Genomic DNA, 14404 nt, shown 5'->3' on the forward strand with positions numbered 1-14404 from the left:
TTCCTTCCTCTTCTTAAGTCTTTACTTTTTTTTTTTGTAGTGGGAAAACCTGGTCTAAATTAGTTGGATGGATAAATAGTAGATACAGTGATCGAACCTACGACTATTACATCAGATAAGTCAAAGTTTTACAAGTGTAGCAAAGGCTCAAACTTTAACCTTCTTTGTGAAAGTTCTAATACTCCACTAGTTTTACTTATCTCTTGGTCAATCTTACCTTATTTTCCTTCTTGTATATATCAGTGAATTTCATGTTTGAGGGTATTTTTTTGAGTAAATATTGTGTTTGGAAAGAAAAGATAATAAATTAATATTTAATTATATGATAATATATTTTCTGTATATTTAATTACATAATCAGAATATATATTTCCATTTCAAATGTCCATACGTCCCAACCACAAAATTTACAAAGAAAAAGCTGCAATTTTGAAGGATTATTACAATAATGCATGTTATTCTTTCCAGTAGATTGGGCTATATTCGAGGTCCAATATGGGTTTAGCCCAACTCCATAGTAACGGCGTCGTTTCTGCTCAGATAGGCATCCACTGAATGAATGCCGCGCCCGCGCATGCAGTTTTAGCGCTGGAGAACTCCTTTTTGGGGTCCGAGAATCAAGAGTTAATTCTGTGTCCCTCGGCCCAATCTCACCTCGTTGTTCTCTCTCGATAGAACTTTTAAACTAGTAACTGGGAGAAAGAGGAAGGCGGTGTAGAAAATAATTCATTGAAGGCCACAATTGTAAAGAAAAAAACCCTAAGAATGCCATTGGCATTTGGAATTAGGGTTTGTAATATAGTTATTATCGGTTGAGAGAAATCGTTGAAATCAGGGGCAATTCAAATTTCTGAGGAGATGGGAGGGGAAGATGGAAACCGGAATAAGGCTAACCCATGGCAGTATCCAAACGGACCTCATCAAGAGAAAGATGACGTCAAACTCTGGGGAGTTTTTCTCTTCGGTCTAATTGGTGCCACTGCCACCACCTTCGCGGTAATTATTTTTTTTATTTTTAATTTTGTTATTTGTAATTTCGATTGTTCACTTTTTTTTCCTTTAATGTGAAGCAAATATTAGACTTCCATAAGTTTGCTATTCTATTTACTCAAAATCATGTAACCCCAGTTAGATGTCTGGAACAAGTGAGTCTCATTTGTCTAATTTTGCGAATCAATACTGAGTTATTGTTGTTTGATTGTAAAATGTGATCGTTGCGGGTTGCACAAGTGGCTATAAATAGTAAGATTTGGTTTATTTTTAGCCAAGAACACATTGCTCCACTGTTTACTTGCAATAGTTCAAAACGCCCGAACTATAAGAAAATGTTGTATGTAAACGTTTTAGTTTCTTGGTTAATATTTAGTAGTCGGCTCATTTCCGGCAATCAATTACCCTATGTTGGGACCTATCCTGCTAGACACATTCATTTGATGTTTCTAACAATGTGACAGGTTAGTCAGCTGCGGAGGACTGTAGATTGGTTCTATTCTCAGGTAGACATGTGTGCTTTTCATTCACCATCTGATTTGAAACCTCTTTTTTCTCTGTGACTGGAATTATGTAAGATGTTCAAGATTTGGAATATATATTATTTTTAGTGAATGTTGAGGGTTCCTTTATATTATCTGTTTCTGGAAAAATTCATAGCTGAATTCAAATTCTGAGGAATACATGCACAGAAAAAGTAAAGTATCACTATCTTGGGTTGTAATTTGATGAAATCGAAATGAGAGCCTCTGTATTATGGTGTTTGTTTTTTTGCTCCATAAGTGATGTTTTCATATGACTTTTGGTGACAATTGTTTTATTTCTCAAGTATGAAAGAGGTTGTGTATATTGTCACCTTTCTCGTATATAGTTGACTAGCCAGGCTGATTATGTTTTAAATATGCCATAAAAGTTATCCAGGTCACAGTCATCATGGAAAGGGGCAACTGGCAGTTCTTTCCGGTCATCTTTTAAGGAGGAAGCATGGAGAAGGTATAATCGTCGAATGAGAGAGGAGTATGAAGAAGAAATGGAGAGAGTGGTGAGTTTTGTTGTCATCTTGGCCAGTCATCATTGTTCTCTTAGCACAACTGATTCTATATGGTCATCCTTATATTAATTCTTTACAGTATGGTCCTTCTGCTCTTCTCAGGAGCGAATAAGGCGTATGCAAAGTGTGTTCAACAGAGAGAGGAACAAATATAAAAGGAGCTACGAGAGCTGGAGAGAAAATAATGGAGGTGATTATCATCACCACTTCCAGCGGGATGATTGGTACTGGAAGACAGATACATCCTACAGAAGTCAGAGGACTAATTACAGACAACCTCCTAGAGACAGTGAAAGTTATTCATTGTCACATCACTACTCCATTTTGGGTCTTGACAGGTAATGCTATTGTTACAAAACCCTGAAGGAAAAGAGTTCCTGGTCTCCTACTATATGATTCATTGTGGATAAATTGGGCCCTGGTTCAGTTTGCATATCTTACTCATCAACAGGGTCTAGATAGATTGAGCCTGACAGTTTATGTTGTCAGATAAACAAGAACTATTGAAAATTATAACACCAATAAGTTTGACTGATCCTTTCTTTCATTTCTGGAAATTTTTGAAAACATGCATTTTTTAACTCGTGAATCATCTTTCAACTGTCCTTTTATACCTGTTTGTCTGTTGCCTGTTGCCATCTAGTTGGTAGGGGGGTGTGTTCTTTCCATTTTTGCTTCTGGAAAATGGATAATTATATGAAAATTTCTCCCCAATTAACTGATTGAAGAGAATAATAGTAATCAATTAATGATGATCTAGATAGTTTTAATTCTGTTCAGATTCTTGTGTAAATTTCATTCTCATGCAGGGTATAGTTCACTTGTAGTGTCTGAAGAAAACACGCTCTGAAGTTTGTGACACATTTTACATGGCCAAACCTTTTACCTTTTTTATTGAGACTATCTTTTGTAAATCTTACTTTAAGAGATATTATATTGGAACTTGAAGGGCTATTAGTTTATTTTCTGCATCTAAATTTTGTGAACCACAAACCTTCTATGAAAACTAAATCTTCACATTTGACTTAAAATATGTACTTAGGTTGTTTATGTAACCATTTTATTTATTTTTGTTTCATGTTGATAGTATACATGACCTTGCCAGCCTACAATTTTGTTTATTATAATTTGTTTGCTTTGATGGTTCTTGATAATTGTATTCATCTCATGTGTTTTTAATTGCACAGATCCAGAAAAACTCCTTACACAGAAGCTGAGATTAAGGTATGCACTGTATCAAGACTTATTCCATATTACTGTTAGGGAATTCTTATTTCATCCAATGCTTTTGATTTGACATTTGATTTCTGTAATTTGGTATTCTAATAGATTCCCACCTACAATTCTTACCAAAACACAACAGCAAACTGTACAAATCCACAACCAGATACATAGACAAAAGTAAATGAAGAAGATGAGTTTGATTTTAGTTATCTCTCTAAGCAGGAAAAGAAACAATATATCACCACTTTCTGCTACAACCAGATCACTCTAACTCCTCCAAATCAGTCAGCTAAATGGAAACTCTGGCCATTCGAGTTGCCGGTAACCTTTCTAGCATAAAGCTATCAATAACAATATGCCAGTCGAAGTGATACACAGTGGACTGACTGGCACCCAATTGGGTGCACAAAATATTCGCACACCTGAAGAATATTCACAACAGTGATCTCATCTACTTCATTCTCTTCTTCCGCCTTGAATAAATCAGAGAGAAAACTTTTGAATACTTCGCATTTAACACAAAGATAAGATAGAATTCCATGAGACATTGCGGCTCGTGGTCCTAAAACCTGCAAGGCTAATTTCTCTCCACTTTTGGGACTCCTCACCATTCAAAATAGTTACATGATAGTCCATCTTTATCTAGATTCTTGGCAATTATATTTGCATTCTTCTTGGTGTTAACAAACACAATTGTTGTCTTATCTGAAAGATCATCAAGCAATCCCTGCAACCTGGCAAATTTCTCTGATTCTTTTATCATCATCACGTGCTGAGATATGAAATCAATAGTCTTTCCAATGATGTTGCTCATAACCACTGCAGGATCCCTCAAGTGTGTCCTCGCAAGCCATTCCACAGCAGGAGGCATAGTAGCACTAAACATATAAGTAGTTCTATAAATCTTTTTCTCATCAAGCTCCTCATCTTCATCCTCTAGTTTCAAATTACTCAAAGGAAATACTATTGAATAGTCTTTCCAATAGTGTCACTCATAACCACCACAGGATTCCTCAAATGTGTCCTCGCAAGCCATTCCACAAAAGGAAGCATAGTAGCACAAAATGTATAAGTAGTTCTATAAATCTTTTTCTCATTGAACTCCTCCTCTTCATCCTCCGGTTTCAAATTACTCAAAGGCATTGAATTGTCCCATCCCTCCCCCCCACCCCCCTAAAAGAAAAAACCCTTTTGATTCAACGTCATGGGCGATGTCAACTTGCTGACTGGCGACTTCTGCCCAAGATTTCCCAAATAGTCCGTCGAGAAAAAATTGTTTAGGGATTGGGTTTGATAACCTAAACCCATTAGAGGTTGATTTAATATGATTGGGGAACCCATTTTGATGCTTGGGTGGAACTTTTGGGCACTTGGCATACTCTGGTCCAATTGCGTTTGGGCCTTCCATGAACTTACACTGGTTTGGTTTGGGCAGCGGGCAAGGCTTAAGTGATAATAGATGTTCAGGTTGGGCTTTAGCAGTGAGTGATTGGGCTTGTTGGGTAAGTGTTTGAGTTTGAGTTTGAGTTTGAGTTGGGGTGGATGGATGTAGAGTGATTTCGGATGGGATGGTAAGTGATTTGGATGGTGGGGTAAGTGTTGGGGATTTATGTAAAATGGTTGGGCTGAATGGACTAACCTTTATGTCTTTCTTTCATGTTGTAGCTGATATAGTACTAAGATTCCTTCTTGATCCTTGCAGACAGCATTCAGGGCTAAAGCAAAAGAATTTCACCCAGATCAGAACCAGGATAATAAAGGTAAGTTGTGATCCACTGTCATAAAGGAAAATCTTGTAATATGGTACTGTTTACATGAACTGGATATTGAAGTCTATTGCTTGAGTTTTGTTGCAGAGGCTGCTGAAGCGAAATTCAAGGAGGTAATGGTGTCCTATGAAGCTATAAAGCAAGAAAGGAAGGACATGAAGTGAAGTGACAAATGTGCCACTGTGGTCAAAGCGATGCTCCAATATATTAAACAGTATCATTCAACTTTTTTCCTGTTAGTATTTAGTTATCGACCAAAGTTTTGAGTCCTTGGCAATTTAATTTTCCTAGATGGGTTCAAGTGTGAAATATAGATATTGTATTTCTAGGTTTGAGTCCAATATTGGGTATATACGTGCAATTTCAGGTCATGTACTAAAAAGGGAAAATTATCTTACATGCATAAGCTTGCAACATGGGCAATTGGCAATTGGCCATTTTTTTAACCCTTGTAGAAAAAATAATAAGCTCTTTGGTTATGCATGCTGATTATGGTTGATTATACACATTACATTTATTAATAATAATAGTAATTGTCATCGCTGGTTTAAACATTTATGTCTCTGGTAATTTCTTTCTTTATTGGCCTGGATGGGTGGATGTTTGTTTTTTGTTTGTGTGAGACAATGACAATCTATAACAATCGAAAAATTACAAAAATAATTATGTAATTTCCCTTATCTGACTATTTCAGCACTGTTTTGCCAAATATTTACGTTAGGACAAAAAATAAAAGGGTTCCCAAATTGATGCCCTTCCATCTCCATGACCGGCGGCGTCAAAAACTAGTCGACAGATATAAGCCCCACAAATCAAATCTGTTTAAATTTGAATGACCCTAAACCGCAGAGGTAATTTTTCATTCTATTTTATGAAATTATATGTATATATTTTTAATATATAAAAAATATATTATCATATTATAATATAATTAGATTATTTTAAAATAAAAATAAAATAATATTTAATCATATAATAATATATTATTTATATATTTAAATTATATATATAATATTATTCTTGATCATTTTAAGCACATTCCATTATGTTGAAACAATGTAAAAAGAAATAAATGAGTGAATTACATTTTTTTCACCTAGGGATTGGCTTAAAAACATTTGAATATATAAATTATATTTTCCCTCACACAATTTACTTGAAATAAAAATAAGTAAAATAATCATTTTATAATCCAAAATTTTTGAAAAAAAATCTATCATAGATCTAACTTTAATGTTTTGATAATGACAGTTTAGCCTTTTTACATGTCTAAAAATCTATAATTTAATCTTTGTAATTTTGAAAACTTTAGATGCCTTTTTAAACAACTATAACTAGTTAGCTGTTTGTTGAGCCTCACAAGCAATATATGTCAATAGTTATGCACGAAGATTTCACTAACAGAAAGATCTTGTCGACATACACCAAAGCCGACAATATAGCCAGAGTAGGTCACCTCCACACAAAGAGACTTAGTGTAATGCAATTCACAGCCAAAGAAGAGCCAAGCCAAGTGAAGGGGTGGTCGAGACGCACACAGACTAGCTCTAATTCACGGCCGAAGAAAAGCCAAGGATTAGGTTGTTGCAAGCTGAATAGCCAAAGGATTAGGTCACCTAAAAGTAGAGAACACAATGAAAGAGAAGGGAGAGATACAAGAATGCAGAAAAGAGAATGGAGTACAGGGTGGCTTGCTAGGGAAGGAAGCGTACTATGGCAATATTAGTGACGATGCAAAAGAAAATGATGTTGATATAAGTTTGATATCCAAAAGAGTAATATACTAATAGAGTCTAAGTTTTAGATAATAAAGTATAATTTATACATTCAAACGGCGAAAAAGTGTTTTGAGTGCAACCCTTGGGATGGGAAAATGTGATTGACTCAAATTCAAGCTGTTGTCGGGTAGTGGGACAGATTTATGGATGACGCATGGTAGACAAAGCAAACCCAGCACCCACCGAACGAAAATAGCCCCCCACGTATTCATACCCCACATGCCCATCAATTCACAACTGTCCCACTCACATACAATTTGCAAGTTTTATGGCCCATTTGATCATAAATACACAATCAATTTCCCGTTAACCATGCACCAGTAAAACTGTAATACTAGGTTCAGTTACAGTACCTCCAACAATTTAGTACCTTTCAACATGTGCAGTCCCTCGCACACATACAAACATCTAAAATATTATTTGTCCCATTTGTACTAAACGGTTTAGAATAGGTACTAAAATTTGCTATGAGTCCATATCATGGTGATATCCAGCTGCATCCCAATCATAAATTCGGTGAGCCAACTTTGAAGTGGCCCACCCCACCTCTCAAAAATCAGAAAAATACTAGCCCATGTGCTTAATCATACACATAAATGTGCTTTGAAAGCAACTTTAGTAATAATTTACACATAATCTTAAACTTTCTATACATTGAAGCAATTATGTAAATTTCAGAATAATTTTTTACCTTGTATGCATCAAGCACTAAAGGGTCAAAAAGTGATTGTGTGGGGAAACAGTTGAAATAAAGCAACTGGAGACTTATTCCTCTTTCTGCCATTGCTCAATTTATCCAAAATTAAATCAACATTCTCACATCAATTTACCGAAAAAGAAGAAAACCATCAAACTATTGTCCTACTGTAACTACTAAGATTCGTGTTTGATGTTTGAACGACATTTTTTCTTACAAAAGAATTGACTCAAAAACAAAAGAATCACAGACAAAAGAACAGAATAGAAAAAGAGAACCTTACAAATGACTGAAGAGCATCACCAGTGTCTAATGTCTCTCTCTTTGGCCATTCTTCAGTTCATATTAACACAATTTTCTTTTCGTATGGGGTAGTGGTAGCGGATTTTGGACATGGGGGACAAGCAAGAAAGAAAGAACTCTCAATCATCGACAATCTCCTCACGGTTGTTCTCTTCTGGCGATACTCGCATTTCGTGTCCTCCCTTTGTAAGCTATGCTTAAATTATCCATATCCTACCAACTCTCTAACTTCCTGATTAATCAACCTGCTCACCGATTAAGTCTAGACCAACCAACAGGAATGATATCCCCTGAAATAGCAAGAAGTAAAAATGGATACCCTGAGCGGACAAGAGACTTCTAGCTGAAGCTGTTAATAGAAGGAAAGCCAAAGTTAACTCCTTCATATATATCCTATTATGCTTTTTCTTTTTAGAAGCTTTTTGTTCCTGTTGTTTCATTTCCAACTTCACTTCATCAAGATTGGGTACTGAGGCCCCCTTATGATGTTTTGGCTCTTTCTCTACCAAAGAAATTAGATCACCCTCAGAGGAACGACCTGATTTCTTTGTAACAACCCATTCATATGCACTTCCAAGCTGAAATAGGCCAGAAATCATGGCATTGAACTTGGTGACTGACATTGTGTTCTCAAAAAGAAGGTAAGGGACAATGAATGGGAAGGATTTTGGAGCTGGAAGAATATTGAGAAATGACATGGTGGCAGGAATATAACACACAACCCAAGCTGGAAGCTCAGCTTCTGGGATAAACATTGTCATTGGGAGAATTATGCAGAAAAGGGTGAAAGAATAGAAGGGTAGGATCAGTTTCCTAAGGAGAAAGAAAAGAAAGATCAAATTGAATTTCTTCCATATGCTGATCTGCATAAAGCAAATCACATAATGATACCAGTCAGCTATGAGAATCTACATAAAGTTTAACACGTAAATATGCAAAAAATACTACAAAAAGAAACAGTGGTTTCAAAAAGTGTATACCTTGGATTTGATAATATCAGGCAAACATAACCGAAACAACTGCATCGGTCCAGAATGCCATCTGTGCTGTTGCTTCCTATAAGCTTCGTAAGATTCTGGCAGTTCACACTGGCACTGTGACACAGAAATAAAACAAATCAAGCCTTTAATATAAAAGGATTTACAGAGAGAATCAACAGTTTACTAGCATATCTTGAGATGAAGTGTACCTCGACATCATTGAGGAAAATGAATTTCCAACCTTGAAGATGAGCACGGACAGCAATGTCCATGTCCTCAACAGTAGTCCTCTCCATCCACCCACCAGAATCCTCCAAAGCCTTAATTCTCCAAACTCCAGCAGTCCCATTGAACCCAAAGAAATTTAAAAACACACCATTTACTTGCTGCTCTACTTCAAAATGAAATGCCAAATTTATATTCTGCAGCCTAGTTAACAAATTCTCATCTTTATTCACAAAAGACCATCTTGCTTGAACCAGAGCCAGGTCCTCGTTATCCTGTATTATCATATCACCTCATGCATTAAAATTTTCACTAGCAACAATGAGAGTCGAGTTCAAATAAGTAAATTCATTTAAAACAACAACAACAAATAGTTACCTTAAAATGAGGGACAGTTCTTTTGAGAAAATCACGGGTGGGTTGAAAATCAGCATCAAAAATGGCAACAAATTCATAGTCTTTGACATAGCTACAATTCATAGCACACTTAAGATTACCAGCTTTATACCCTTCTCTAATTATTCTATGCCTGTACACAATGTGAGCACCCTCTTGTTGCCACTTCCGCACCTCCTCTTTAATCATAGTTTGAGTGGTTGGATCATCAGAATCGTCAAGCACTTGAATTAAAATCTTTGATTTTGGCCAGTCTAAATTACACACTGCCGCAATTGATTGTTGATAAACCTGAACCACAACATTTGTTTAAGTATTAAACAGTAGCGCACAACTTAGACAAAAGCTCAAATTTTTCAAAAATATATATATATATTTACCTCTTTTTCATTACACATAGGGATCTGAATCAGAACCATCGGAAAGAAACCTTTGTCACCGGTTTCAAGATCCGGGGTGTCATCTTGTTTGGCAATAGGTTTAATTTTCTTAAACCTGATCCAGAAACAACCCAGACATAAAACAAGTCTATCCAAGCTCTGGATAAGAAACAGAACAATGCACGCATTTGCCAAAAACTGAAGAGGAGGAGCCAGATACTCCACGCGAATCAAAACCCATCGAGAATACAGTAAATCAAACAGCCCCTTGATGCTTAATGGGCTTGTAAATATGTATTCAAGTTGTAGTTTTGGAGCACCAAAATGCCAGCCTTTAAAATAAGCCGAAATTTCAAAAACCAACAAAAGCACTGAGAGCCAAAGGAACACCTTTATGCAGGAATAAAACCTGCTCTTCGAAGCTCGGTTCTCGGTCTGTCTACCCCTCTCAGTGTCGGCGTCGGTGCGGCGGGAGGCGACACGGCGGCGAACGAGGGAACCGAGAGAGAAGAATGCAGAGGCAATGGATGTTAAACAACCGGCGGCCTTGTGAGCTTTTAAAAGAAGAACCCAAGTGAGTTGCTTGGCATTTTTGTTGCGGGATTTGTTTTTGTCATTCGAGATTAAGAAATCATCTTCAGATGGGGCTTCAAGTTCGACCATTGACCAGTTTGGATTCTCCATCTTGACAACCACAGGAGTGCCTCTATGAGACTCTTTCTTCCACCAAGCCATGGCCGAGTTCTGTTTATTTTCCTGGATTTTCAGCAAAAAGCCGTATAGTTATAAAAACGACCGGTGAAAAAGGCTAGGGGATGGATCTCATTGTGAGAATGGAAACACAGAAAACAGAGTGATGTTGTTTGTCTAGAAAGCTAGAGAGAAAGATTGACAAATATATAATAAACAAAAGAAAGAAAAAGGTCAGTCTTCGCCTCCCTTTCAAATACGGCTAGCTTGCAAAAGAGAAAGAAAGATTGAGAGTTTCAAATGTGATAGAAATGGAATACGAAGAACAAAAATGTATCATTATTGGTAACAGCTCAACACGTCTTTGTTTGATTTCTCTTCCAGAATAATACAAAAAAACAAAACAGCACCACCACCAGTGCACCACCACGTTCTGTATCGTCAATTCATGTTCTTATGATTTGACAATAAATTACAATTTACAGACCAACTTCAAGCCCTAATTATAATTACCCTTTATCCACCTACAGAATCTCCTTCTAAAGTCAAATAAATTCCCCAGAAACCCCCCTCCCATCTTTCCTTTTACGGCTGTAAATTTCAGGCGTGCGTGTGGAATCTGTAGGCGTGGTTGATCCGACTTTCCTCCGGTCTGGTGTTTTTTGGCTTTTCACACATGGCAATCATAACACGTGTCAAACGCAGAGGTGGATCTAGTTGAAAGTGAACGAGGTGATGATATTGATGACGAGAAAAAAAATTGTTGTGTGGTTCGGTGTTTATTTTTTTAATAAAATTATATATATATATATATATATATATATATATATATATATATTTATTTATTTATTTATTTATAAATTAAATATATTATTATATAATTAAATTATTTTAAATTAAAAATAAAATAATATTTAATTATATTATGATACATGATTTATTTTAATTATTATATATTAAAAATATTAATAAAATAATTTTTAAGAGAGAGGAAATCTATGCCGTTGGATTAGATTTAGATGAGTGAGCGATGACTGAGTCCTCCTAGTAAAGGTGCCGCTAATTGGAAACTTAAATTTGATTAGCTGGTTTGCCTTTCACGCTTCATCTCAAGAGCGTGCATTTTAAACTCCCTATGCTAATTACCTTGGGATTTGCGTTTTCTTGATTAAATCTTTACCACCCACCTGCCTTTTCCTGCACCCCTTAAATCTACCATCCGCCGCAGCAACTATCAATGCCTCCTTTCTTTGATTCTTTTGCTGACCCACCGCCTCATCGTGTAGTTGACAGTGAAATAACCGGTAATATGCAACAAAATGCTGCCCACCACCATCATCTCCCACGCCATAATCCCATGCCAATATCCCTATTCGACACGGCACTGGCTCTGGCTCTGGCTTGACCCTGAAGTTTCCTATTTTCCTTGGATTTTTTTAAACACAAAATCTCACCCAAATTAGATTATCTTTTCAAAATTAATTTAACCATATTAAATAAGAAAAGTCTTAGATTTGATGACTGATTTTACAATTATTAAATCAGTTAAATCAAAGATCAATATTGTAAATATTATCGAAGATCACAGTTATGCAAAATAAAAAAAATGGTAGAACCAGATAGACTTCTTACTGTGCTACTGTTTTCACCGAGGGTAATAATAGGAAAGACCTATAAATGTGTTCTGCAGAATATATGCTTTGTTAAACATTGTAAATATTAAAATAAAATTGAGATCATGAAGCAGTAACTTTTTAAAACTGGCATCAAATTACAGTTTTTTTTTTTAATTTCATATTATTGTATAATCATTATAACATTTAATTCAAAACTTCGGAAAGAGAGGTGATGATAAGGAGGACCGATGGCTAAAACAGAGTGATTGTCCAAAAATTATGACTAGAAAAAATCAAACTCTACAAAATAAATAAAATAATTTTTTAATTTTTTAAAAATTATTTATTAAATAATAATTATACTCTTAATTTTATTAAAAACTTTAATAAAATAATAAATTTTTAAAACTTGAAAAAAATACTTAATCCAGGGTGGGAATTAGTCTTTTTGATCTATTGTGTAAAATCAACAGCTTTAAGGTGAGCACAAATAAATTACAGGAATTCTTATTATTACTAAAAGAACCCCTGCTGTTCTCCGTGAGAAAAACATACCATTAATTAATACTACCGAATGACGTGCGGGCACGCTCCTCAAGTGCAAGTGCGTCTGCGGCTGTTGAAGCTTATAATTGGTTGCCAGCAATAATAGTATGATAAAAATGCTCTAAAATAGCCTCAGACCACCGACACTTCTAGCTATCTGTAAGAAAGTTGTGTAAAGGTAATTTTGGAATTTCAGGTTCAGACAAGTTAGGCTACAGTACTGACTGTAGCATGTCGTGACTAGATTCGAATCCAATCTATTCAAATTTAAACTCAAGTTCTATTTGAACAAGCCCGAAACAAGTCAGTTTTATGCAAACTCATTCGAGTTCGAGCTCGAATTACTCGCTAAAATTTATTAATTAAAAATTTTGATACAAAATGACGTCATTTCGACCAGTATGTATTAAAACTACATCGTTTTAATAATAAAATAGTTAAAAAATTGAGTTCAAAACGAATCAAACACAATTTGAGTCTAGCTTTCACAAACTTGATGAGCTCGAACTTAAACTCTATTATATACAAATTGAATCAAGTTTAAATTCGATTCAATTTGAATCCAACCCTACTTACGGCGGTACTCTTGTTTGTAGTGTTATGATCATGACTTGTCCATTCTGATATGTATTTTAATTAAATTATTTTAACCTATTTTTTATATATAATTTTAAAAATATATATATTATTATATATATAATATTAAAATAAAACAATATTTAATCATATAATAATATATTATTTATATAAATAAATTATATATTAAAAATATAAATACATAGTATTATTTTATATATTATTAAAATTATTATATTCAAATTTTACATTGAACGAACTCAAAAAGTTTTCGACCAAAGATATGTTATCCATTAATCACAATATATTGAAATTCAATTTAAACTTTTGTATAAATAATTAATTTCTTTATTTTTAAGATTTTTTTATTGTTACGATGATTTCATTTTTTTTTTTTTAATTTTTGATTAGGTTTAGGATTTTTTTTATTATGACTATTATTTTTCAAATTATCTCTATATGTTAATACCTGGGTATTAACATATAGATGATTTTTAGATTTTCATTTGCTTATTTAGCCATCGGATGCACTATAGTGTATGTGGTGGAGCTGTACATTAACAGAACTCTCTTGTAAGAAGTTTTTAGTTGTTGTCACGTGAACTCACGTATAACTACACTACTTTCAAATTTCAAAAACTAAAAAATGAAATGTCCGAGAACCGACTAAAAGAGGGGCACAATTTCAGAAAGGATAGGGGACAGATTCGGAATTACAACGATATCAATGGTTTTGGATTCCTTGGACCGTTCAGTAGCGCGTGTATAACAAGAGAAGATCAAAAACCGCAGGTGGTAAATAGAAATGTGGTTAACTGTAAGATCTAAGAAGCAAGAGAATAATACGTGGCGAAGCGGTGGTCCATGGCCAAGTGAAGACACACAGGCCGGGCAGTAGGTAGGTTTTGCCGGCGGTGCATGTCGTGCCTCCAAGTATTTGTGCGCAATCTCCGCGGCTCGCCCACCTCATGACTCTTTCTCGTAAATTCGAATCCGGATACTTTTAAACTTTGACTTTATAAGTAAGAAGGGATTCGAGTTTAAGATGTTAATTTTAATTTAAATTTATTAATATTTATTTTTAATAAAAAAATTTTTTTGATAAAAATAAATATAAAAATGAACATAAAAATATTTTTATAATAAAAAATAGAGATATATATATATATATATTTTAATAACA

The 14404-nt window shown here is 34.8% G+C and overlaps 2 protein-coding genes across 4 annotated transcripts; one reads left to right on the forward strand and one right to left on the reverse strand.

Moving 5' to 3' along the window:
* The first annotated feature begins 563 nt into the window (after positions 1-563).
* On the forward strand, positions 564-5588 carry LOC123203391. Of its 2 annotated transcripts, XM_044619747.1 has the most exons (7): positions 565-996; positions 1455-1496; positions 1904-2032; positions 2144-2379; positions 3229-3265; positions 4968-5025; positions 5122-5588. In XM_044619747.1, the coding sequence occupies exons 1-7, from the start codon at positions 859-861 to the stop codon at positions 5196-5198; spliced, it is 717 nt and encodes a 238-aa protein (XP_044475682.1). In that variant the 5' UTR covers positions 565-858; the 3' UTR covers positions 5199-5588. The 2 variants fall into 2 exon arrangements, with proteins under 2 accessions (XP_044475683.1, XP_044475682.1); XM_044619748.1 differs by lacking the exon at positions 1455-1496 and having other exon boundaries at positions 564-996.
* A 1973-nt stretch (positions 5589-7561) lies between these two features.
* Positions 7562-10810, reverse strand: LOC123203334 (probable xyloglucan glycosyltransferase 12). 2 transcript variants are annotated; one of them, XM_044619673.1, is made up of 5 exons: positions 9794-10810; positions 9396-9704; positions 9002-9292; positions 8793-8906; positions 7562-8678 (listed from the first exon to the last, which is right to left on the reverse strand). In XM_044619673.1, exons 1-5 carry the CDS (start codon positions 10526-10528, stop codon positions 8049-8051), a joined length of 2079 nt encoding a protein of 692 aa, XP_044475608.1. In that variant the 5' UTR covers positions 10529-10810; the 3' UTR covers positions 7562-8048. The 2 variants fall into 2 exon arrangements, with proteins under 2 accessions (XP_044475608.1, XP_044475609.1); XM_044619674.1 differs by having other exon boundaries at positions 7562-8675; positions 9794-10790.
* Positions 10811-14404: the final 3594 nt, after the last annotated feature.

This window comes from Mangifera indica, chromosome 19, assembly GCF_011075055.1.
Source record: "Mangifera indica cultivar Alphonso chromosome 19, CATAS_Mindica_2.1, whole genome shotgun sequence".
In the NCBI taxonomy this organism is placed as follows: Eukaryota; Viridiplantae; Streptophyta; class Magnoliopsida; order Sapindales; family Anacardiaceae; genus Mangifera; species Mangifera indica.